General features: G+C 51.0%; 1 protein-coding gene across 47 annotated transcripts in view; it reads left to right on the plus strand.

The window, feature by feature from the left end:
- The window catches only part of Madd (MAP kinase activating death domain), a 36697-nt gene that overhangs the window by 8908 nt on the left and 2406 nt on the right, over positions 1-25383 (plus strand). Inside the window, exons 8-34 of one of the 47 annotated variants that reach the window (XM_063227870.1) lie at positions 1116-1294; positions 1602-1837; positions 2207-2363; positions 2907-3010; positions 3092-3282; positions 3609-3862; positions 4089-4231; positions 4979-5080; positions 6281-6340; positions 6690-6792; positions 7341-7527; positions 7629-7779; positions 8038-8244; positions 9840-9893; positions 10752-10852; positions 11899-11982; positions 12212-12370; positions 14881-14983; positions 15263-15325; positions 15562-15682; positions 15783-15888; positions 16621-16731; positions 18461-18568; positions 22470-22634; positions 22868-22940; positions 23054-23160; positions 24975-25044. In XM_063227870.1, coding sequence (XP_063083940.1) covers positions 1116-1294; positions 1602-1837; positions 2207-2363; positions 2907-3010; positions 3092-3282; positions 3609-3862; positions 4089-4231; positions 4979-5080; positions 6281-6340; positions 6690-6792; positions 7341-7527; positions 7629-7779; positions 8038-8244; positions 9840-9893; positions 10752-10852; positions 11899-11982; positions 12212-12370; positions 14881-14983; positions 15263-15325; positions 15562-15682; positions 15783-15888; positions 16621-16731; positions 18461-18568; positions 22470-22634; positions 22868-22940; positions 23054-23160; positions 24975-25044 — 3499 coding nt within the window. The remainder of the gene's footprint in view (positions 1-1115; positions 1295-1601; positions 1838-2206; positions 2364-2906; positions 3011-3091; positions 3283-3608; positions 3863-4088; positions 4232-4978; positions 5081-6280; positions 6341-6689; positions 6793-7340; positions 7528-7628; positions 7780-8037; positions 8245-9839; positions 9894-10751; positions 10853-11898; positions 11983-12211; positions 12371-14880; positions 14984-15262; positions 15326-15561; positions 15683-15782; positions 15889-16620; positions 16732-18460; positions 18569-22469; positions 22635-22867; positions 22941-23053; positions 23161-24974; positions 25045-25383) is intronic. The other 46 variants (XM_063227871.1, XM_063227872.1, XM_063227882.1 and 43 more) reach the window with 46 other exon arrangements.

The raw sequence follows: 25383 nt of genomic DNA on the forward strand, positions 1-25383 counted from the left end.
CCGGGCTCACTCCCTGCCCCTGCCCTGGGACCACCACACATAGGGCTCCTCTGCTTGAAGGCTCCTTAGACATGCGTGTTGTGCAAAGGCCCTGTAGTCCCTCTAGCTGGCATCCCTGTGACTGGACAGGGTCGTTTCCTGTTGCTCCTCTCGCTCTCACCTGCTTCATCACTGCCCGTGTGACATGACGTCTTGTGCTGCAGAGTCTGGTGAGATCTCAGGCTCAGGGACCTCTGTGGCTGTCTTCACTTGCTGTGTTTCCACTCCACTCCTGCTGGTTGCTGAAATACAACTGATGAGATGGAGAGGCCAGTCTCAAATGATGGCAGTTCCTTACTCTCAATATTCGTAGGCGCTCAGGTCCTTGCACACATTGTTCTGAGTGCTGCTTCTCAAAGCCTGGTCCCTGTACCAGCTGCATTGTCCTCAGCTGGGCTTGTTGAAAACCATTGGAACCAGAGCCTGCATTCAGGCAACTCTCTGGGTGACCCTGGTGCTCACTCATGTTTGAGAAGCACCACTGGGCTACACCAGAGGTTCCACGCTGCCCCACGGGGCCCACTAGGGGCTCATTTAGTTTGTGAGCTCTGAGCACTCCCATCCCTTCTGATCCAAGAAGCTCTGTTTTGTTTTGGGTTTTTTTTTGTCTTTTTCATCGGTACTGGGGATCAAACTCACGACTGCCTGCTTGCAAGGCAGGCGCTTATGCCGCTGAGCTAAATCCCCAGCCCCAAGAAGCTCTGTTTTTACTTCACAGTTATTTATTTTTTCATACAGATTTCAATGTGAAAAGTACTTGGCAACTGAAATAAATTGGAAACTCTGGTTCTTGACTTCAGGTTTGGTCTAGCTGTCATGAGCTAGACTGGGCTTCAATACAAAGAGCTGCGTATTCAGACTATTTTTTGTAGGCCAGAATATTTGGATTTTTTTTCTCCCCAAAGATGCAGGCTCTGAAATGGATTGGCTGTGATTTGCAAGTGAGCGTTGTTCTTTGCTGAGAACTTTCTGATCAGAGAGTGCAATGTAGAAGATGGTAGAAAGTTCCTGCCTGGGAGTGGATTGGCTTGCTAACCTGGGACTTGGCCTTTGCTGAGGGGTTTCTTTTTTGACAGGCCCTGGCCAGCATGAGTCTCAACACCCAGCCTATCCTCAATCTGGAGAAATTCCACGAAGGTCAGGAGATCCCACTTCTCTTGGGAAGGCCTTCCAACGACCTGCAGTCCACACCATCTACCGAGTTCAACCCGCTCATTTATGGCAATGACGTGGATTCAGTGGATGTTGCCACCAGGTGAGACCAAGTGGGTGGCACAGTGATGGCTTCCTGAGTTGGTTTCTCTGCCCTCTTGACTTTGCAGCAGACTGTTCCCCAGAGCCACATTTGCTTCATCTATGCAACGCATGTGATGTTTGGTCACATTTTCCACCATGGCAAAAGCAGAGAGTAGTTCATGATGGCCTCAGCCGGAAGTGCTGATGGTTCCTGGTGCTGGAAGCCTGTGCTCTGGGAGGTAGTCTGGGAACTTTGGTTTACTTATTTGGGCTGCTTATTCTCCAGCACACAGGTCTCACGTCATTCCCTGTCCCCTCTCCCCTAGAGTGGCCATGGTGCGTTTCTTCAATTCCGCCAATGTGCTGCAGGGCTTCCAGATGCACACACGCACCTTGCGGCTCTTCCCACGGCCCGTGGTGGCCTTCCAGGCTGGCTCCTTCCTAGCCTCACGTCCCCGACAGACTCCATTTGCTGAGAAACTGGCCAGGACTCAGGCCGTGGAGTACTTTGGAGAATGGATCCTTAACCCTACCAACTATGCCTTCCAGCGGATCCACAACAGTGAGTCCCCTTTGCTTTCTGGTGGCCCCATCTGGTGGCCATTTGCTTTTTCCTGTGCTAATCTTTGACCTGCCCTCCCATTCCTGTTTTGCTTTAGGCTTTTCCCAATTTTTCTTTCTTCATATTGAGCACTGAACCCGGGGCCCTTTGAATTGAGCTTTTTTTCCCCAGCCATTTTTATTTTATTTTGGGGGCACAGCATCTTGCAAAAGTTACCACATCGCCTGACCTGTATTCAAACTTGCAATCCTTTTGCCTCAGCCTCCCACAGTGCGGGGATTATGGGCCTAAACTACCACACCTGGCTCCTACTTTTTATGTGTTTGCTTTTTTTCCTTGCTGCTAACTATTTCCCTTCCTCCTGGATAGATATGTTTGATCCGGCCCTGATTGGTGACAAGCCAAAGTGGTATGCCCACCAGCTGCAGCCCATCCACTACCGGGTCTACGACGGTAACTCCCAACTGGCCGAAGCACTGAGTGTGCCACCGGAGCGAGACTCAGACTCCGACCCCACCGACGACAGGTGAGTGTCCCTCTCCTATCTAATTGGCCCGTTCTCAGTGCACAGGAAACCGAATCTCATAGCTGATAGGTGCCAGGCATTTATATATATATTTTTTGTACCAGAAGTCGAGCTCATGACCTTGAGCTGGCGAGGCAGGCACTGTGCTGCTGAGTTATCTCCCCAGCCCCATTGCATTTTTTTTTTTGTACTGGTGATCGAACTTATGACCTCTCACTTGCCAGGCCAGGATTTAGCTTATGCCCCTGAGCTAAATCCTGGCCTGTTGTGTTTTTTCGTTTTTGTTTTGTTTTTGGTACTTGGGGATCTAACTCAGGACCCCATACTTGCTAGGCAGGCTCTTACTCCACTGAGCTAAATTCCCAGCCCCATTGTGTTACATTTTGATGAATTGTTTTTCTTGTTTTTTTTTCTCTCCTGGTCTTGAGTGAGGTGTGCTTGCCTTACTGCTTCTGAATTCTAATTGCAAATTACTTCCCTTGTCCCTTTCTGCTTTCTTCCTGCCTTCCTCGCTCGTCCTCCCCTGTGTGCTTTGCTTGGCAGTGGCAGTGATAGTATGGATTATGATGACTCAAGCTCTTCCTATTCCTCCCTTGGTGACTTTGTCAGTGAGATGATGAAATGTGACATCAACGGTGATACTCCCAGTAAGTGTGCCTGGGGACCTCGATGGCGCTGGGCAAGGCTTGGGGATAAGGTCTATACCTGCATCCCTTGGGTTTGGGCAGATGTGGACCCTCTGACACATGCGGCGCTGGGGGACGCAAGTGAGGTAGCGATCGATGAGCTGCAGAACCAGAAGGAAGTGGAGGAGCCTGGCCCTGAAGGCGAGAACACTCAGGAAAACCCTGCCCTGCGCTCCAGCTGTAGCACCACTGCCAGCAGCAGCCCCAGCACTGTCATCCATGGAGCCAACCCTGTACGCAAGGACTCGGGTGACAGCAGTTGGGGGATGTGGCCTCATGCCTGTTAGGTGTCCTGTGCTGTAGCTGTGCTGTACCCTTCATGCTCTGCTCATCTTGAATGTAATTTTGACCCCAGAAGGAGATCACAGGGCATTTTGGGGGTACAGCTAAGATCCCCTGTGTATAATTTGTGGAGGCAGAAAACAGGTGCTGAAATATTTTTTGTCCACATTTGCCATAGAGTAGATATCTGATAGGTGTGACCCTGCCCTGCCATACCAGAGATGTGGGAAGGTACCCTGGGCACCAGGTAACCGGTGTGTACCCGATATGGCCTCAGGAACCTGCTGACTACGTGGAGATGGATGACAAGGTGGCAGTCGGCATCAATAAGCCTCTTCCTCCCGTGCCTCCCAGCCTCAGCAAAGTGGGCATGGACCGGCGGCAGGCAGAGAGTAGAGAGGGGTCAGTGTGCCACCGAGCCTGTGACAGCCCATACCTGGAGTCCCAGTATGGCCTTCCCCCCGAGGAGGATGAGGATGAGCAGGGGGAGCATTATACTCCCCACTTCAGCCAGCATGTCGATGGCAGTCGGTGAGAGCAGGGTCCCTCCTAGCTGGGTGATGAAGGACCTCATGGCAGTGGACCCGGGTGAGGGATTCATGAATGTCCTCGTGATCCTGCCATCCCCAAGGCTGGTGCTTGATCCAGGGGCTCAGGCATCCCAGGAAGGGAGCTATGGCTGCAGTGTAGCCCGAGGCCCATTTTCCCAAGATTAGGTCCCTCGCCTGGGGCTCATAGGTGCCACTGTGCATTCAAGGGCTCAAAAGCTGCTGCGGCCCAACAGCTTGAAATTGGCGAGTGACTCGGATGCAGAGTCAGACTCCCGCGCGAGCTCCCCCACCTCCACCGTCTCCAACACCAGCAGCACCGAGGGCTTCGGGGGCATCATGTCATTTGCCAGTAAGTGCCTGAACCCAGTGGTCCCTCCTGTCTATCCGAGATGTGGGGCGGAGCTGCCATCGTCAAGTGCTCAGTCAGGCCCTTTTGGGTGATGCTGCAAAAGGAGTTTTAGATGGGGTCCATAAAGAACAGGTACATCAGCCACTCAGTGTTGTCTCTGGAGGTTTCGTCTATTTCAGGCAACACAGCTGAGCAGTCCATTAAAGACATCCTTAAATTCAAAATCACTCCTTTACAGAAATATTCTGGTCAGATTTGCTTTAGGCGTATGTCAGCTATACCTTTTGCTACTACAGGACTTTGGTGAACATTCTTTGAAATCTACCTGAGGTTGATTTTTGTGCTTGGGGATTTTTCCCAGCAATGTTAGTGGTGTCTCTTTAAGTGTGAAGATAGAGGGTGCCATCATGGGGGGAAATGTGACTATTAGACTTTTCAGAAGCCGGGAAGGTACAGCCCCTACTTCAGACTGCAAGCATATTAACTGCCAGCCTGCAGGCTATGTGAGCAGTGAGGATGTTATCACTGGAGGTGGTCAGTGAAAATTGTCACTGGGTTTTGAGCATTCTTGGTGATGATTCCTTTGTCTGCCCTAAGTTAGATGTGACCCCTGCTAAGAGCAGTGACTGTCTGGCCCAGCACACCATAGGCTCTTAGAGAGGAAGGAAGTGAAGATGATGCCAGACCCAAGCCTTGATGTCTTGATTTCCTCGCTGAATTGTTGTTCTTGTGCCCTTCCTTTGACAGGCAGCCTGTACCGGAACCACAGTACAAGTTTCAGCCTTTCAAACCTCACGCTGCCCACGAAAGGTGCCCGAGAGAAGACCACGCCATTCCCCAGTCTGAAAGGTACAACAGCCTTTCTTGTGCCAAACCAGGTTTTCCTAGGAGACGTCAGACCCAGTGTGCGTGTCAGCAGCCCTGGACCATAGGCACTGGGGCTGGCAGTTGCCATTCATTTGCTTCTCATGGCCTTCCCTGCACATCCCAGGCATTTGATGGTGTCAGATGGAAACCATTATTGTAGATGGAGAAGCTCCTGTGCTGTCATGTAGGTTCCTGGCAACTGTAGCAGCACTGCTGCCTCTGGGGGTGGGGAGACTCTGATCAGAGATCCATGACTGACAATAGGGATCATCCGTCATCTGTCCCCAGTCACCTTAGGATAAGCCATCCCCAGGAACCATCTCCAGGAGCTCCTAGAGGATGCTCGTAGAGTCCTCTTACCAGGGCTAAGGACCATCTTGGGGTCCTGGAAGAGGCCACAATTCCCTTGTGACCTGTGATCTTGTTGAATTGAATTTGGCTTTCCTTTGTTTTTGGTGGCCACCATACTACAGTGCTTAATCATGGTAGGAAGCGTAAACAGCAGCTTCGTGGTTCCGTGACTGAGCTGCTCCTCCCAGTGAGGGAAAAGGCCAGGAGTCTAAGCAGTGGATACTCCAGTGGGGAGGAGATCGTGGGCTTGGTGGGCAGAAGGATCCCAGGGGGCAGTGCAGGGCACTGACAAGCTCTGCTGCAGCAGAATAGGCCTCTAGTTGTGGCCGGGCAGGCTGGGGAGGGAGAGGTGTTTGTGCAGCTGGCTTTGTGGGAACCGCTGGAAGGGGCGAGCATTGGAACCATTGCATGCTGACGCTTCATCCCATCTGCTGCTCCTGTCCTCCCAACACCTCCCAAACTCATGCTCCCCACCCAGCTTCCCACAACAGTGTCTGCAAGAGAAGCCTCTTGCCCGTGGACACCCCCAGGCCTTTGGACCCCTGTGCTAGAGGTCGCCTGACACGCATGTGCCTGCTGAGCATCGAGGCTCCCTTTGTCATTTTGCTCCACCCTGGCTGCGAGAGGCCCCAGCCCTAAGGATGGTCTTTCTCAGAACCCTGGTTCTCTCTGGGTCACCTGGCCTCTAGTGCTGGTGTGACCAAGAACTAAGGTCACATGTACTCTTGAAGCTTTGGGAGGACTCTCAGCTGCTTGACTTCCTGCTCCATCAGAGGGTGTATGGGTCGCGGTATTGTGGTGCACCTACTAATTGTGTATTTTGTGTCCCAGTATTTGGGCTAAATACTCTAATGGAGATTGTTACTGAAGCCGGCCCCGGGAGTGGCGAAGGTGGGTCTTGCCCGTGAGCTGTGCATGATCTCTTTTCTCCTAGCATCTTCCGTGCCTGCCTGAGGGCCATCCTCCTCGTGGAGCAAGCGGCCTCCCCTGAGTGACCTGCCTTGCCATCCCCGAGGCGCCCTTGCTGCCCGCAGGGCGCGCTGCGGTGCATGCGGAGTGGCCAAGGCTCCCCCCACCTCCTCCACATGGCCATGGCTGCTCTCTGCCTGTGTGTGCCACCCCGGTGCCGCCCCAGCCGGCCCTGCTGGGCCCGGGTGCAGCGCATCGCCGCCCAGGGCTGTGCTGCTGTGAGCCCCCGGGCTGGCAGTAATGTCCATTCTTCCTACCTTCCTCACTTCAGGAAACAGGAGGGCCTTGGTGGACCAGAAGTCATCAGTGATTAAACACAGCCCAACAGTGAAGAGAGAGCCTCCCTCACCCCAGGGCCGGTCCAGCAATTCTAGGTAATAAATGGCAGTAGTCTTAACAGCTGTGCTGTAAGAGTTCTCAGGTGGCGTAGCTGGGTGTGATGGTGCACTCCTCTAAGCCCGTCTGTCCTGCAAGACTGAGGCGGGAGAATGTCAAGTGCAAGGCTAGGCCAGTGCAGCGAGACCCTAGCTGAAAATGAAAAATATAAAGGGCTGGAATATATACCAGTGATAGAACAGCCCCAGCTTCAGACCCCAGGGGAGAAAAAGAAAAGAAAAGGCTCTCAGATTGGATAGTGGTTACCATACAACACTTGAGGATTCTCAACATGGGGAAGGAGACTGTCAGTGAGAAGAGGAAGTCAGTGTCCTGCCAGCCCTCCCCATTCCAGTCCAGTCCCCACAGGGTAGCGGTGGTTTCTGCTGGAGAAGGGGGAAACTATTACCCTGAGATGGGATGCAGTGGCCAGGGCCATCACGGGCCTCAGCTTTGCCTTTGGCTCCTGGAGATGAATACATGGCCTGGCAAGAAGGCCACTGCTCTACCAGGCAGCTGATGCCCACACGTGCTGTGTGGCCTGCAGCGAGAACCAGCAGTTCCTGAAGGAGGTGGTGCACAGCGTGCTGGATGGTCAGGGCGTGGGCTGGCTCAACATGAAGAAAGTGCGCCGGTTGCTGGAGAGCGAGCAGCTGCGGGTCTTCGTCCTGAGCAAGCTGAACCGTGTGACGCAGTCCGAGGACGAGTCCCGGCAGGACATCATCCCAGACGTGGTCAGCGCTGGGGCTGGGGCTGGGGCTGGGGCATCTCCCAGGCAGAAGGACGTGGCCCCCAAAGGCAGTTTGCCCATGCCGGCCCTGGCTTATGGTTGCAGGAGATCAGCCGGAAGGTGTACAAGGGCATGCTGGACCTCCTCAAGTGCACAGTGCTCAGCCTGGAGCAGACCTACGCCCACGCAGGGCTAGGGGGTATGGCCAGCATCTTTGGGCTCCTGGAGATCGCGCAGACGCACTACTACAGCAAAGGTAGCCACCCCTCAACTCGTCTCCAAGGGCCAGCTGTGTCCCATGGCAAGTCCCCTGCTGTGTGGGATTTTCTTTTCTAGCACGTGTACATGTAGTGAGCGTGACTGCGTCATGAAAAATAAGATGTCGCCTTTGCTTTCCCCACACTTCCTTTATTCCACATCATCCTGGATCCCGGCTTTTCCTACCTCATTTTCTTACCTGGATTCCCATTTGCTACCTCTCTTAACCTACTTGTGTGTTTGATTTTCCCCTCAGAGCCAGACAAGCGGAAGAGAAGTCCCACAGAGAGTGTAAATACCCCAGTTGGCAAGGACCCTTGTCTGGCTGGGCGGGGGGACCCAAAGGCTATGGTCCAGCTGAGAGTCCCCCAGCTGGGACCTCGGGCACCGAGTACCACAGGAAAGGGTCCTAAGGAACCAGACACCAGAAGTTTAAAGGAGGAGAATTTTGTGGCCTCCGTCGGTACGTATCATCGTATTTGGTGTGCTGCAGGGGTCCTGGCTCCTTAAATATCCCTTCTCCTCTCAATCCATCTAGAATCCTGCCTTTCTCTCCCCCATGCTTTGCTTTCTAGAGAGGGAGATAGGTCTGTGTCCATTTCCAATCGCATTGCTTTATATTTCTCTGTCCCTTATGCTCCATCTGTAGCCGCCCCCACTGACATCCTAGAGGAGGAACAGAAGTGTTGTGCAGAGGCCTGCAAGGCGTATTGTGGGGAGTCTGAGCTGTACTCCTTGTCCCTCTTTTTATTTCTGGATTTCTTTGCATATCGAGAGGCTGTGTGAGCTCCAGAAAGCTGGCAGGAGGCTCCTACAAGTATCTCTGGGCTGTAAACTGATGATCATCCGGGTCTCCGAGGGCAGTTTTTCCTCAGGCAGGAGCTGTCTGCCAGGACTCTGCTCCTCGGTGTGTGTCTGCAGCCCAGCTCTCCAGGCTGGGGCCCTGGAGTGGATATCCGAGTCAGCTCCTCTCTCAGCTCTTCCTGCCCCAGCTCGATCAGCAGTGTGCTTGGTTGTGTTTCTCTACACTTTGTCTGGAGTCACCTTGGGTTGGCTTCCTCCTTCCTTGCCAGTCACCTAGGCTGTCCATGTCTGTCTTTTGCTGGCTCTAGATCCCCAGGCACTCTGCTTAGCTGCTGCATCTTCGTCACAGCCACTGTTGCCTTGTGGCCCCATAAATGGTGATGAGGAAACAGTTCCCTGGTTCTCTCCACTTCTCTGGCCAGCCTAACATTCTCCTGGAGGCTAGCGACCCTGCTTTCTCCTGCCCTGACAGCCTTCTAGAAAGGGAGCTGAGGCTTGAAGGCTGGCGTTGTGTCCTGTACCTGCCCCCAACTAGGAATGTTTGGGCCAGTCACTTGCCCTCAGTTTCCTGTCTCCTGTCCTAGGAAGTGAGGGGGTCCTCCCAGTAAACTCCGTGTGTCCTTCCAGGGAGGGGACTGCGCAGTTGTTGTCCTCTCTGCTTTGCCCCATCCAATCTCGGCCATTCTGTGCTCTTTGTCACTTCCCCCGGAGGCACAGCTCTGTTGGTAGGGCAGGCACTGGTTCAGAAGGTGTCATTCTCTGGGGAGCAGCAAGGAGAGATGCTGACCAGCTCTGTCCAGCCAGTGAGTCCGAAGTGCTCGGCCGATGAGGACAGTCATCTCTGTCACCTGGCAGTCTGTCAGGACTGTTCCCAGCTCGTTAGGCAGAGAGCATGGTGTGGTGGGAGTTCCCACCGAGCCTGTGTTAGGTTACGCGCTCCGCACTCTCGAGCCCCAAGTCCAGGCTCTCTCGGACCAGGTTCCTAAGCTCAGAGCGAAGAGCTTCCTCCAGGCTTCCCAGGGTTGCTGCCTCGTGGGGTCCAGGTTAGGATCTGGATCTTTAGTTCTGAGTTGGGGGAAGGCCTTGGATGTCCTAGTTCTCGTGCCTCTCCCCCAGTGAAGAGATCTTCCTGTTTCTTGGTTGGTGGTTGTGTGTCCGAGATGGAGTCGACTTGGGCGGGTGGGTGTCCCTCCACCCGTCTGACCAGCCTCTGACTCTCTCCTTTTTCTCCTGCTTGCATTGCATCTGGGGTAGAATTGTGGAACAAGCACCAGGAAGTGAAAAAGCAAAAAGCTTTGGAAAAACAGAGTAAGGAACAAATGCCCCTTCCTGTCCCCAAGTCTCCCATACCTGCCAACTCCCCAGGCCCAGATTGGGCAGACTCCCTGCTCAGCTCCACCCCAAATTTGCTCTTGGGGGGTATTTGTCCTGAAAGCAGGTAGGTGGTGTAACTTAGGTGTTACGGATGTAGGCTGCTTTGTGCTCCACCCCCCCCCCCAGAGTATCTCTGGAGAAATCCTCCCCACACTTGACTTGCGGGGGAGGCTTTGCTGGCGGCGGCGCCCCCATTGGCTGACCGCTCCCCCTCCGCCAGGAGGCCCGTGGGCACAGTTGGCAGAGATGGTTGCTGTCCCTCTGTGTTGAGTCTGTAGCTGCCCACCTCTCTGGTGGCTTGCCTAGGCACGCTTTCCTGCTTCCTGTCATCCTGTCCTTCTGCCATCCCATGGGGGTGCGGTAATGGGTTGTTGTTTTTCATCAAATGTAGCTGTTGAGGGGAGGGCGGGCGTGTGTTCCCTTTTCTCTTTGGGCCTAACCTCTCCTGGCTCCTTCCACTCACTTGTTTGGGAAGTGCTGACAACCTGGGCACCCTTGAGGGGCCTGGGCTCCAGCGAGGCTCTGACTCGGGCACCGTGGAGTGTGGTTGGGCGGTTGTGGAACGTTTCTGTTCTAGGGTGATTTGCTCACCGAGAAGATGGGTCCAGAGTCCCCCAAGGTCTAATTTGTTCTGTTTGGTTCTTAAGGCACCTGGGCACCTCTTCCACTGGGCGGGGGTTGGAGGCCAGTCCCTGGAAAGGAGACTGGGACTCGCCTGTGCTGCTGTCCCACTCCCTTCTCCAGCCGCCTGAGCCTCTGTGTGCCGAGTGACAGAGTTCTTCCCCTCCTCAGGGCCGGAAGTAATCAAACCCGCCTTTGACCTTGGTGAGACAGAAGAGAAAAAGTCCCAGATCAGTGCAGACAGTGGTGTGAGCCTGACATCTGCTTCTCAGGTTTGTGACAGGTTACAAATATAATTTATTTAACTTTATAACCATAGGACCTAACTGACATGGAAAGAAGGAAAGGAAGGAACAGAGGGAGGGAGGGAGCGAGCTGGCATCCTAGCATTCGGGGAGGCTGAGAGTCACTAGTTTGTGCCCAGTCTGGGCAGGTCAGTGATACAGCATGCCATATCTCTAAATGAAAAGCTAAGAAAGTCTGGGGTTGTAGCCCAACATGAAGGTCCTGGGTTTAACCCCCAGTATTGTGGAAGTGAAAAACAAGAAGATGGGATTATATTCGTTATCTCAGAGCACTTCTTTCAATGGTGCTATGGTTTGAACACATGTCACACAAGCACTCTACAGCTGAGTTACCCTCTCAGCACTCAGAATTTTCTTTCTTGCTTGCCTGCTTTTTTTTTTTTTTTTTTGGTCTGTTTTTTTTGAGAGTCTCACTATGTTGCTCAGGTGGGCCTTGAAATCACTTTGTAGCCCAGGCTGGCCTCTAACTCACAGTGATCCTCCTGCCTCAGTGTCCTAATTACTGGGATTACAGGTGTGCACCAGCACACCTAGTTTCAGAATACTTTAAATTGAAAAAACAAAGTGCAAGAACAGCTTTGAAACAACATAAATATCCCATAGTGGAGGAATGGTTAAGTAGAGAGCATATATCCATGTAATACAATATCTATTAAAGGTTGTGTTTTCAAAAATGTAGTGACATTGGAAGGTGCACTATGGCCTGTATACACTATGGTTCTGGTTTGAGTTGTGATTAGAACAGACAAAGGAAATATACTTTCCTTGGTAGATTGTGGTTTATTCTTCTGTTCTTATTCTTTTATGTGTTTTTGACAGCAGTCATGTATTTGTTCAATATGTTTTCTTTCTTTTTCACTATGTGAGTTTTACTATTTCCTGTTGAGGACAAGAGCACATGGCCTACAACCTGTCTCTGGACCATGTCAGAAGGGAGGAGACAGTATTTCAGAGGGCGGCTGGGAGCTGGTGGACTCCTCTCCACTGTGTCTGTGTCCTTTGTCTCCTCACAGACGACCGATCGAGACTCTGTCATCGGTGTGAGTCCGGCTGTTCTGATACGCAGCTCGAGTCAGGATTCTGAAGTTAGCACCGTGGTAGGGGGCACCACACTGGCATCTGGTGGGTGGGGGCGGGCCCCATGGCAGGGGCTCCTTTCTTTGTGGAGGCTGGAGGCCGTTCGCAGCCTCAGCATGGCGTGGTGCTGACAGAGATGCATGCTTATCCTGGGCCTCTCTCTGGCCTTGAAAGAGGGCACTCAGAGGTGCTCTCCGACACCCGTGCTGCTGGCAGCAGAGACCCCCTCACCACCTTGTTCCTTTCCAGGTGAGTAACAGTTCTGGAGAGACCCTCGGTGCAGACAGCGACCTGAGCAGCAACGCAGGTGATGGACCAGGTGGCGAGGGCAGTGCCCACCTGGCAAGTTCTCGGGGCACTTTATCTGATAGTGAAATTGAGACCAACTCTGCCACAAGCTCCATCTTTGTAAGCTTTATTTACTGTCACAGGGAGACTGTTTCTTTAACGGGGACGGGAAGTTAGGAGAGAACAGAAGGAATAATGGGGCCAGGAATGTACCTCCGTGGTAAAGCACTTACCTAGCATAGGTGCCACCCGTAGCCCTGCAAAAAAAATAAAACAGTAAAAAATGATGGAAAATGCTTCTTAAAAGCCTTTTCTCACAGTCATCTGGCTCTGTGATCTCCTGAATTGTGAGTAAATGAGGGCCCTGCAGTTGGAGAAGGGCTCCTGTCCCCCATGGTCATAAAGCGGTAATGGCCTGGCAGTGGTGGACCAAGTGAAGCTCCTACGGGGTGCCAGGCTGCCTGTGACAATGGGCTATGTCAGTTGAAGGGTCAGGTCCCTTTTCACAGTCTGCAAAGGCTGTCTCCTGTATGTAGGCAGACCTCAGTGTCCTTAGAGACAGTGGCCCAGGATTTCTCACTTAACCCCTGCAGGAAAGGATGTTGTCATGCTCCTTCCAGAACTCTTTATGGATTAAATCTGTGTCTGAAACCATCTGGGAGCACAGGTGGCCGACATTCAGGTCATAACTCAAGACTTTGGTTGTCAATTAAAACTACTGAACTTGCAGCCATAACCCAAGTTCGGATGTCAGCCAGTCATAACCTGAGGGTCCACTGTGGTTAAATTCTAGTCCAGTCGCTGCTCTGTCTGGATAGTGTTTGAAAATAGCATCTCACTGCAGTGTATTCCCAACAGTTAGCTGACGTTTTGTTCATTAATAAATACCTCGGAAGTGACGTACACACAAGTGCCAGATTCCATCCCAAAGAGTGGCGCAGGCATGATTTCACTCATGGGATGTTGCTCTAAATGGTCTTTCCTGACAGGTGAGGGAGCAGACGCTTTTCCCCTCAGCCACCCGATAAGTCCTCAGCCGCTGTGAGTGCACAGCTCTGTGCTGAGCCCAGGCCTGTGAGCTGTGCCAAGGCTTTGATCTGCTCACCTCTGTTAGCAGAGAGGACAATGGATGTTTGCTGCAGGAGCTGCTCTTTGTGCTGGGGGGAGAACAGAGGATGAAATCTAAATGCAATCTGCTATTTAACGCTGGTGACCAGAACCTTTCTTCTAATAGAGTCAGGGATCGCCTCAAGGGCAGAGTGCCTCTGAGTCTGAGCAGGCTGTCACAGCCAACTATTTCAGTCCCCCAGCACTTGTCTGCTCTGGCTGTACCTTCCAGGGTCAGTCTTGTGAGGAGCCTCCCAGGACACATTCTTAGTGGTGCTGTGCAAGGCTTTTGTACAACTGAGTCACTGAGAACAGTTAACCTAAATTTCTTGGCTCAGGAAAAGCAATTTTAACAAGAAATAGGTTAAATAGATATGGTCCACTGAGCAAGGTATTGGGCTGTGAAGCAGGAGACTGGCATTAGTCACCCTAATTAGAAATTTCCCGGTAATCTTTGATCAGTGGCATTTCTGTTTATTCTGGCCCGCAAGTATGGAAGGCATGGCATTGCAGTATAGTATCCACGTTTTCCACAGATGAAAATCTTGTGAATGAATAGTAAGTCTAATATTGCAGAAGTGCTCAGTGAAATTGATGATACTTCTTACTAAGAGATGGAAGGAAAGCAAAAATTAATGTCTTTAATTTAATTGCCAGCCATGTGCCAGGCACTGTTAAGTACATAATTTTTATGTACTTTCAAATCTAACCCTTAGTCTGAGGCTACCAGCTCAGGGGTAGAGTGATTGGCTAGGTGTGTGAGGCCCAGGGTTCCACACCCAGCCTTACAAAAATAATGTTGCAGATGTTAAAAATTAAGCCCCGTGGGAGGCTGAGGCAGGAGGATTGGTGCAAGTTTGAGGCCAGCTCTGGCTACATAGTAAGTTCAAGGTCATCCTGAAATATATATTGAGACTCTATCCAATTAACTAACCAATCAGTCAGTCAGTCCTTGCCCTGCCTCCTGTAGGATAAGGATTATAACCTTTCTTTTACAGATGAGGCTCAGAGAAGCTAAATTCTGGGCCCGAGGTCACAAAGCTGAGAGGAGGTCAGGATCCAAATTGTGTTTGGTCTGACTTAAAATCCTGTATTTCTTTTCTTTTCTTTTCAATATTGGGGATCAAACACAACCTCGCATTTGCCAGGCAGGCACGTATGCTGCTGAGCTATCTCCCAGACCCAAAATCTTATATTTCTACTGTGTCATGCTGCTGTATAGAATTAGCGTGCGGGTTTTGTTTTGTTTTGTGAAAATAGTGTACAGAGACTAAGGAGTAAAGGTAAGTCAGAATGGAGACTTGTTTGCTTGGTCTTGGAAGCAGTAGTGTCAGGCAGGATTATCAGGATTATCAGATTGATTTGTGATAAGTCCCAGAGACAAACAGGGCAGAAGAAGCTGAGGGACCAGTGTCATGTGGTTGCTGAATGGCACCGGCCTGGGAGCCTGGTCCCAAGGTGCCTAGCTTGCTTTGTCTCTGCATCGTTCCTCAGGTAGCTGACCTATTACCTTATCTCTCCAGGGGAAAGCTCACAGCTTGAAGCCAAAGGAGAAGCTGGCGGGCAGCCCAGTTCGCTCTTCTGAGGATGTAAGCCAGCGAGTCTATCTCTACGAGGGACTCCTAGGTGAGACATGGACCAAGAAGGCCTCTTGACTGAGTAAAGCTGGGTTCAGCCAGGGGAGAAGGTGCTGCTGAGCGGTAGCTGCTTGGCTTTTGTGATCTTCATGCTGATGTCAGACACATCGTATTTTTAGAGACAAAGCAGGTGACCTACGGGATCTAAAACAAGCAGTGGGTGAAAACTAGATGGGATTGGACTTTTGCATTAATCAACAGCTGCTGTCTTTCTGTCTGCCTTTCTTCCCTTTCTTGCTACCATGGTCCTTCCTGTTTCAAATGGCAGGAAGGGACAAAGGATCGATGTGGGACCAGTTAGAGGATGCTGCTATGGAGACCTTTTCTATAAGTAACCGCCTCTCTCTGTGTGCTGTGCTCATGCTGCCTTCTGGGAGGGACCGGGCCCCTCTTGGAGGCATCTGGGGCTGGTGGCAGGAATACTAGATCTGGGGTAGAGAGGTTTGTGTTCCTTTTCCCTGGAATTTGGAATGATTCCCTTTTATCTAGAGTCTACTCGGTTTTCATTTGGCATCTGTATTCTTTCACTGTTAAATAAGACCTTAAAATGAACTTTATTCTCCCCAGGCAAAGAGCGCTCTACATTGTGGGACCAAATGCAGTTCTGGGAAGATGCATTCTTAGATGCTGTGATGTTGGAGAGAGAAGGGATGGGGATGGACCAGGGTCCCCAGGAAATGATCGACAGGTATGGGGCTTGGGACATTTACACAGACTCTGCCCCTTCCGGGATGCAGAGTTCCAGGGCGCCCATAGGAGGATCAACTCATGCCTGGTCTTTTGGTTAGGTATTTGTCCCTGGGAGACCATGACCGGAAGCGCCTAGAGGACGATGAGGATCGTTTGCTGGCCACACTTCTGCACAACCTCATCTCCTATATGCTGCTGATGAAGGTAGGACAGGGTTTCTGGATGTCCAGCTCCTGCCCATGCTGGCAGGACAAGGCTTATTCCTCCTGCCTGAGTTTGAGGCGCTTGGGAAGCTGTCTAGGCATCCTACTGGGGCTCCCTTCCTGATTCAAAGTCTAAGGCCTCTGTTGGCCCATGGAAGGTCTTTTTCATTATGGTTGCCAGGCTGTTTTTGGTTATGAATGCTGAAAGATAAATGATCTTTCCAGCCGGGTGTGGTGGCTCATCCCTGTAATCCCAGCACTCGGGGGGCTGAGGCAGGAGGATCGTTGCCAGTTCGAGACCAGCCTGCGCTACAAAGTGAGCTCAAGGCCAGCCTGAACTGCATAGAAACTCTTTGTCTCAAAAAGACCAAAAAAAAAAAAAAAAAGATCTTTCCATGCTATTTATTTTGAACTCTATATGGGCTTTTATTGCCAGGTAGTTTCAGAATGTCAATAGAGATCCCCACAGAAGCCAATGAATTATTACTGTTATTATTATTATTACTATTTTGATATTGGAGATCCAACTCACCACCTTGCACTTGTCAGGCAGGTGCTGTACCAGCTGAGCTATATCCCCAACCCCTATTATTATTATTATTATCATTATTATTATTATTATTATTATTATTATTATTATTTTACAGTAGTAGATTCTAAAACCCTAGAACATTTGCTTAGAATTTTTTGAGAGGAGAGCAGGGCCCTGTCAGGACTCCCCGTGGCTTTGCAGGTGAATAAAAATGACATCCGGAAGAAGGTGCGGCGCCTGATGGGGAAGTCCCACATCGGGCTTGTGTACAGCCAGCAGATCAACGAGGTGCTCGACCAGCTGGCGACCCTGGTGAGTGGAGCTGAGCCCTGCCGTGGACTCCCTGCCCCTGCGCCGGCTGCCAGCCTACTACAGAGGCTGCCCTGGGGGTGTGTCACTGTGTGGCAGGTCACCCTAGCTGTGAGAATGAGCTTCTAGCCCTTCTGTTCCATGCTGGGAGCCTGCACTAAAACTGTCCTGGTGCAGCGGCTTTGTGGTGTGATCTGTGGACCCCTGAGGTGCTATAAGGTGAAAACTTTCCATGACGACCCTGAAATGCACCCCTGACGAGCTTGGTGTTTGCAAGCCAGAGCAGTGATGTGTAGCCTGCCTTGCTTCCACACGACCTCAGTTTAAGGTACCCACTTCCTTTTGAAAGTCCCGGATGAAGTGGTGAAGCCCTTACCTGTGTGAGACTCTAGTCATTGACTACGTCCCTTTAACACTCTGGGTAACAAAATTGGAATTTTTTTTTTTTAATTGGAATTATGTGTAAAACAGCGTTTCTGCCACAAGCCCAGGTATGGTGAGTGTTTTGAGGAACAACGATTTGTGACAATTTGAGTTGCAAGGTGTCCCATTACCATTGTTCATGGAACTTGTTTTAATGTGAAAGCATGCCTGACTGACTGCAGCTGTCCAGAACTGGGTATTCAGCAGGCAGTTTCTCTAAAATTAATAGCTGAGCCAGTTGTTCTAACAGAAATGCTTGTTGCCAATAAAGATTTAAGCTTTACAAAATGAGAATTTTGGAAGATTTTCAACTTTGAAACTTTGAAGACTTTGTTAATGATACTGGTGATGATATCGGTGAATGGGATTTTTTAAACATTGTATGAAATATGTCAACATTTGGAAGTGTTTTCCAAATACAGTGATGTTACAAATTCAAATGTGGGTAAAGATCCACTTAAAATGTAAAATAGACAAATGGTTTTAGTATAACAGTAGCAGATATCCACTGATTTGTTTTTAGATTCCACCTTGCATCTAATCTTTAGATTAACTGCTATTTTTCCAGTTCTGGTACAGTAGCAAAGAAGAATATGTGTATTTATCTGAAAAAGCAATTAAAATCCTCCTTTTCCAAATGCCTATCTGCAGAGTCAGATTTTCTTCCTGTACCTTAACTAAAGCAACAGATTGCACCAGATTGAATGCAGAAACAGAGGAGAAAGCAGCTGTTTTCGACTGAGCTGAATATTAGAACATTACATATTTTTTATTGTTAGGGAAGATATATTTTATGAAGTATAATAGTTAATGGGTTATTTTAAAATAATAGTTAATGAGTTATTATTTTAAAATGAATCACTAACCATGTTTAAAATTCTTAATTTTTATTTCTAGTACACTAAATATAAATAGAACTCCATGAACAAAAGTTCTTTGGGGTTCTCAGTAATTTTTAAGAGGTACAGGAATCCTGAGACCAAAATGTCCTTGCATACATCCCTGGTGGCCAGTGGCTCACATGAGACTGTCCTTTTTCTTTTCTTTTTTTCTTTTTTCTTACTGGTACCAGTGATCGAACTCACGACCACAAGCTTGCAAGGCAGGCGCTTATACTCATGACCACAAGCTTGAAAGGCAGGCGCTTATGCTGCTGAGCTAAATCCCTAACCCCTTTTTCTTTTTTTTTTTCACATGAGACTGTCCTAACAGAGCTGATACAGATTTCATTGCTACACTGGAGATTTGCAGCCCAGAGCCACGCAGCAGAGGGATTTATAAATGTACCTAAAAATCTCTCTTTCCTTAGAATGGACGGGATCTCTCTATCCGCTCCAGTGGCAGCCGGCACATGAAGAAACAGACATTTGTGGTCCATGCAGGGACAGACACGAATGGAGATATCTTTTTCATGGAGGTAGGTGCTGGTTCTTTCAAAGGAACATTTCAAAGACGTAAGGAGAAACTGCTGGCATTGATGCCAAAATAGTTTTCCCATTGACCCTGTTCTTCGTCATGATCATGTATCATTAAAGTGCCAAGTTGCAGTTACTGTAACAGGTGATGCCCAGCATTTCATTCAAGTGTGCACTGAATAGGTGACACAGTCATACTGTCCACCAATCAGAGTGACAGGAAGTGGGTGCATTGGAGGCACTGGCCTCATGCCCGTCCCCTTGCAGTTTCCCCTCACCTTGCCCTTCCTCCTGTAACCAACCACCTTTACTAGACTCCTCTGTACCTTCCAGTGGGTTTTTATGCAAACAATAAAATAAGTTCTTATATTTTCCCCTTTCTTACAGAAAGATAGCACATTTAGGCCTGTACTTTTTTTTCTTTTTTCATTAAACATTGTCCTCATGATCCTCTATAACAGAAAGGAAAAAAAAAAAGCTTTCTCCTCCTTTTTTTTTTTTTCCTGGTACCTGGGATCCAACTCATGACCTCACGCTTGCCAGACAGATGCTTCTGCCCTGGCCATGAGCTTTCTCATTTTTGCAGCTACACGTATTCCACTATGAGCTGTGCCGTCAGCTAGTTAGCCAGTCAGCGTGTGTGGGTCCTCTCTTGCTATTGGTAGCAGTGCTCCATGATCAGCCCTGTGCCTGTGTAATTTCACGTGTGTCCAGACCTGAGGTGGGTGAGTCCCCGGAGGTGGGACTGCTGGACCACAGGGACAGCGTGTGTGTAGTGTTGCTTGGTTACCCTGCCCCCGCTGCCATTTGTTTTGTTGAAGAATCTGGCTCCTCTGCCCTAGGGAAGTATCTCACATGCTAGACTTTGTGCTCACTGTACCTCCTTGGTGTCCTTGACGTGTTTTTCTGTCGCTTACATTTCTTATAAACTAGCAGACCGTTAGAGAGGTTTGCTCAGTTTCAGAGTCAGTATTCTTCCAGTACAGCAATCACTTCCCAGGATGCATAGAGCATCTCTGCTGATGGTTGTGGGCAGATCTAACCACTGTAAAGTTCTTTATTTATCTCTGTTTCATTTAGCCATACTGGTGATGGAACTCATGACCTTTATACTGAGTTACCGGTTTTTTTTGGTACCAGGATCGAACTCATGACCTTGTGCTTTCCAGGCAGGTGCTTTGCTGCTGAGCTATATCCTTGGCCCCTACATTACATTTTTAAGGAATATTTTATTTCAAGACAGGATCTCCCTAAGTTGTCCAGACTGGGCTCAAACTCTCCATCCTCTTGCCTCAGCCTTCCCAAGTGCTGGGATTATACATATGTACCACCATGCCTAGCTCATCACACAGTCTTAGGAACAGATGCTTGACCCAGCACAGGAGGGTTTCCTCTGAAGAGCAGTGTGTGTGACGCAGCTGAATGGGGAAGCATTTTGCCCCTAGGAGGAGTCAGGATTTAGGTCTGTGTTCCTCCGAACTGAAAGCCGAGGTGAGATGTGTACTCCTCGTAGAGGTAGAGCTAACTGCCAGAGATGAAACCCAGGCTAAATCTCTGGAACGTCAGGTTGGACCCTCACATCTTGATATGTTGCCATGGCAGCTTGAATATGCCTGGCCCCCTCACCATCAGCCGGCCACCCCCAGGCTATTGTTGATTTAGCCCCTCAGCACAGCCAGCTGGCCACATGGACAGCTGGACAACAATTTGGGAAGATTTTTAAAAATTGTTTTTATTGCCTGTTTTTTTTTAAGTCACAAAAGTGAAACAGTTATATGTATAAAATTTTCAAACCATGTAACAGGAAGAAAATACCAGTTTCTCTCATTCCCTCCCTATTTTATGTCACATGAATAACTGTGCTTAGTGAGTTTGATGTAAATCCTTCCAGATTTTATTTTTTGTACCAGGGATCGAACTCACAACCTCCCAGTTGCCAGGGCAGGTGCTTACGCCACTAAGCTAAACCCCCATCCCACTTCCAGATTTTTAAAAACATGCATATTTGTATAACTATAACTTATATACATAGAATTTTGTTTTGGCATTATAAAAGGGGATCAAACTACAAATAATATATCATTTCTTTTTTTCTAACTTAATGTATCATGGGCGTCTTCCCATACTGTTACAGTGGACGCTTGGCATTATTTGGATGTCTCATCATTATTTAACTAATGCCTGCAGTCATTTTTTAAAAACACTGCTTCATTGAATATCTTTCAGCATATATCTTTGTGCACCAAAGTGAGAGTATTTCTATAGGATATGTGCCTAGACATGAAATTTCCAGATCAAGCTTGTATACATTTAAAATTTAGATAGATCCTGCCAAAGTGCCATCCCAAACACTACCAGCTATGCCGTGGCCAGCAGCATAGGCAGGTATAGCATATAATCAGCATTTCTCTAGCCTAGAAATCGTGTTTTCTCCTAGATGTGGACCTGTCCTTTTTATGATGTTCCCAAAGGCTTATTGACAGAGTCAATTTCCACTTGGCAAAAACCTTCGGCCCTACAACTCATTCCCGTTCCCACTCTGGTACTTTGACCCTTCCTTCATAAGGCTTTGAGAGCTCCAGTAATCTTCAATAGAGTAGCTTGCAGCTGATAGTCTCGTATATTTACTTCTCGTTGGCCTCAGGTTTACACAGCACATGTTGTGTGCCAGGCAGTCTCAGCGTTGGGGATTATAGCAGTGAGTACCAGCCCCCTCCTAAGTGCTGGTACACATGCACACCCTCACACCCAGCACCGGTATACTAGGATTTGTTCTATGTTCCTATGTTTGTTTGTTTTTTTTTGTCTTTTTGCTTTTTATCGGTACCAGGGATTGAACTCACGACTGCCTGCTTGCAAGGCAGGCGCTTGTGCCTCTGAGCTAAATCCCCAGCCCCTTGTTCCTACCTTTTTATGTACATTAGTTTGTCAGGGTCTCATTAAGTTGGAGGGCCCCAAACTTGGAGTCCTCCTGCCTCAGCCTCCCTGAGTGCTGGGCCTACAGGTATGTGCCACCGTGGCCAGCTTTTGCACATTGAGATTTTTATGCACGTTCCCTCATGTAGTCTTCATGATGACTCCATGTGCTACTGTTGCGATCCCTACCTTGCACATGAGGAAAGGTAGACAGGTGAACTTGTTCCAGGTGACAGAGCTCAGGATGGGCCCTGGCTCAGCAGTAGAACACTTACCTATTATGTGCCTGACCCTGGGCTTGATTCCCCAGCACCACAGAAACATCCAGCACACTCTGGGAGGCTGAGGCAGGAAGACGGCAAGTTCAGGTCGTACCTGGGTGACTTTGTTAGACCCCTGCTCTTGACCAGTGTGCTGTAATGTCTCTGTGAGAATAGCAGCCATGAGCACAGGTAAATCTTCAAGAAAGGGAGGTGAAAGAGACTTTGCTCTTTCTCTTGTATCATCCTGTGTGGAACGATTTTATGCATTAAGCACTATTTGTGAAATTTCTTTAAATGTTTTTATACAAATAGGGCAGAGCTGGGTTAGAAAATGGCTAGGCTCTTTGGTTTTTCCTTGTCGGGTCTGCTATAAAGCTGTCCTTGGCATCAGTCGGGAGAGCTGTTTCCTAGACACAGTTAGAAGCTGGAGGCATGAGCTCTCCCAGTGCTTTGAGATCGGCTCTTGGATTGACTTGGGAGCCAGCTTGCTTCCCTGGGCACTGGCTGCATCCTTTCAGGGACCCCATTTCTCCCACCTTTCTCCTGAAGGTGGGTGGCCAGCTGTTCTGGTTTCAGCTCCAGGGTGGCCGGGAGGAGAGGGCAGGAAGCCTGCATAGGCTCCCAGGATCAGTGGCCCCCTCTCCTGTGGGACACTCAGAGCATGGCCAGGACAGAGGAGGCTCTTGGAAGCCAGAGCCACTGACCCCGGCACATGCTCGTGCAGGTCTGCGATGACTGCGTGGTGCTGCGTAGCAACATTGGGACGGTGTACGAGCGCTGGTGGTACGAGAAGCTCATCAACATGACCTACTGCCCCAAGACCAAGGTCCTGTGCTTGTGGCGCAGAAATGGCTCCGAGACGCAGCTCAACAAGTTCTACACTAAGAAGGTACCTGGGGTCTCTGGCTTGGGGCGCAGGTGGGTGTAGAGGGCCAGATGCCCGAGTTTCTCACTAGGAAGTTTAAAATACCAAGATACACATCTGGAGCCACACCTTGGCCTCCAGCTGTTATGCAGGATTCCTAACACTGTCCCTGAGTCCCCGCTGTGGCCCCAGCCTTTCCAGCACCCCCACAGCAAGGGGCAGGACCCACAGGACAGCTCTCCTCCCCTGTGCCACAGTGCCGCGAGCTGTACTACTGCGTGAAGGACAGCATGGAGCGTGCGGCAGCCCGCCAGCAGAGCATCAAGCCCGGTGAGGACAGCACAGGCCCCGGGAGCGTCTTCCTTGTGTGTTTGGCTGGAAGTCGGGCTGCAGGTGGGAGTCCCCACCTCACCAGGGAGCTGACCACCTCCCCTGCCCTGCAGGGCCTGAACTAGGCGGCGAGTTCCCGGTGCAGGACATGAAGACTGGCGAGGGTGGCTTGCTGCAGGTCACTCTGGAAGGGATCAATCTCAAGTTCATGCACAACCAGGTAGGCACCAGCAGTGTTGTGGGATCTTGGCCCCCTGTCCCACTGAGGACCAGGGTCCAGGCCCCCGTGCGTCCCAGGGAGCAATGAGGGCCAAAGGGAGAGCGGGACAGAGCAGGGGGAGGGCACAGCAACCGTGGTGAGACACTGTGCTCAGGGCAGGTGCTCGGGAACCAGGAGCGTGAGGCTCGGAGATCCGTGCGGTGTGAGTGGGAGCGTCTCCCGTGGCCGCCGCTCTGCCCTGTGCCCCAGGGTTGCTTTGCTTGGTAGTGTGGCCATGAGAGTTGGGGTTGCCAATCTTGCCTGCCTGGTGCGTGTGCGCCCGCCTGTCCTCGTGGAGTGTGCGTGTGTTTGCCTTTTCCCTCCTGCTGACTCCTCCTGGTCCCCTCCTCTAAGTGTCCCGCTCTGTTCCCTGCTTCACAGGCCCTGTGCCCCTTCTTTTGTTGGGGGGCACAGCAGGATCCTCTCTGCCTCACTGTGATCCTGCTCTCGAGCTGACTCTTCTTCCTCTTGGTCTCTTAACACAGTGTTACTTTTTCTCTCGATGAACGTTCTTTAAGCTGATGCCCTCTGAGGCCAGCGCATCTCCCAGGTCCGTTCCCGGCTCTGCCTCTTCACACAAGTGCCTTTCTCCCCAGCCATGTTCCAGCTCCTCTCCTGAGGCGCTGAGCCTACCCCGTGTGATGCCCCAGCCCCTGACCAGGCAGGGCCCACGACCACCTGACAGCCGGGCTTCCTCCCTCTGCTCGCCTGCTCTGCCCCCTTTCAGCATCTGCTGGCCAGCTTTGGGGTCTCAGGAGGCACTTAGTGCTCGAGTCTGGGGCCTCGGGTGACAGCAGACCCCAGACCTATGGGCAGCCCGAGAGGGGTCACCTGGGTACTCTCCTGGACCGCAGGTCTGGCCCTTCCTGGGGAGGAGCTTCCAACCGTCTTTCTGCGCTTCAGCCTCCCCTCAACCACAGCCGTTACTCCTTCCCCCGATGCCTCTAGCCTCCTGCTCCTGCCCTTGGGTGGCCCCTGGGCTCAATCCAGCTGCACATGGCAGAAGTGGAGGCCTAGAAGAGATGGCCCCCAGACGGACTTCCGGTCTGACTCGCAGGCTGATAGGGCCATCCCAGCAGAGTTAAGCCACGAGGAATACCAAATGGGAAAAGCACAGAGAGGAGTCAGGATACGCTTGCGTTTGAAGCTCAGCTCCATTGTCTGTGGGCACATAAACTTTCTACTCCTGTTTCCTCATCTCCATATTGGGGTGATCGACCACCACAGCCCAGGTGCAAGCACTAGGGGTAGCATTAGGAGGCCCCAGTCAGCACTCAGCAGAAGGGTGCTGCTGTCATCCCACGCCTTTGGGGAGGTAGAGGGAGCCTGTGTCAAGGAAGATGCCAGCACCGCCCACCCAGGACAGTGAGGGGAGCTTTGCGCTGTGCCAGCCCTCTGCGCCGGAGGAGGATGTATGGAAGGGCAATCTGAGGGCCCGAGGCAGCCGGGGACCCCAGGCACCATGTCCTGCGAGCGCCGCCCTGGACAGAGGGAACGGCAGGCAGCCCAGGCCGGCAGAGGGGCCTGCGGGTGGGTTTGACCATCCCAACTAACGCCTTCATTTCTCTCCCATGCTTTCTCCTCCGGCCAGGAGCGGAAGGTACATGCCCTTTCTGCCGTCTTCGCTTCCTAGCGCTTTGGTTGTGTGTGTGTGGATCCTGCGTCCTCCCCGGGAGCTAGGCTTCCCGTGCCGGGTGGGGCCGTAGCAGGCAGTGGGCTCCTCGGGCCAGGGGCGAGGCCTCCGGCCTTACCTGGCCTCCCTCCCTCTCTTGCAGGTTTTCATAGAGCTGAATCACATTAAAAAGTGCAATACAGTTCGAGGCGTCTTTGTCCTGGAGGAATTTGGTAATTACACTATTTTGCTCTTAGGTCTGGACTCACATGGCAGTAACTCAAACCTTGGAGCTCCAGAGGAGGGTTAGAGGCAGGGCGAAGAAGAGCGACAGAGAGGACAGTCGAGCAGGAGTGACAGGGAACGGGAGAAGAGAGGGGGAAGGAGGAGGACAGGCAAGCGTGGCCAGTCGGGTGAGCGCTGCAGTTGGTCCTGGCAAGGTGGGCAGAGTAGCGCAGGGCACAGGGCTCAGAGACCCTTGGGACAGGGCCTACGGCTGGGCATCCCGAGCCCTGCTGTGTCCGTGTCGCCTGCTGCCAGCTGTAGCAGCCCCCAGACCCCCACCCTGGCAC

Source organism: Cavia porcellus, unplaced genomic scaffold, assembly GCF_034190915.1.
Source record: "Cavia porcellus strain 051 isolate PalLab524CR breed Dunkin Hartley unplaced genomic scaffold, mCavPor4.1 scaffold_17, whole genome shotgun sequence".
NCBI classification, from domain to species: domain Eukaryota; kingdom Metazoa; phylum Chordata; class Mammalia; order Rodentia; family Caviidae; genus Cavia; species Cavia porcellus.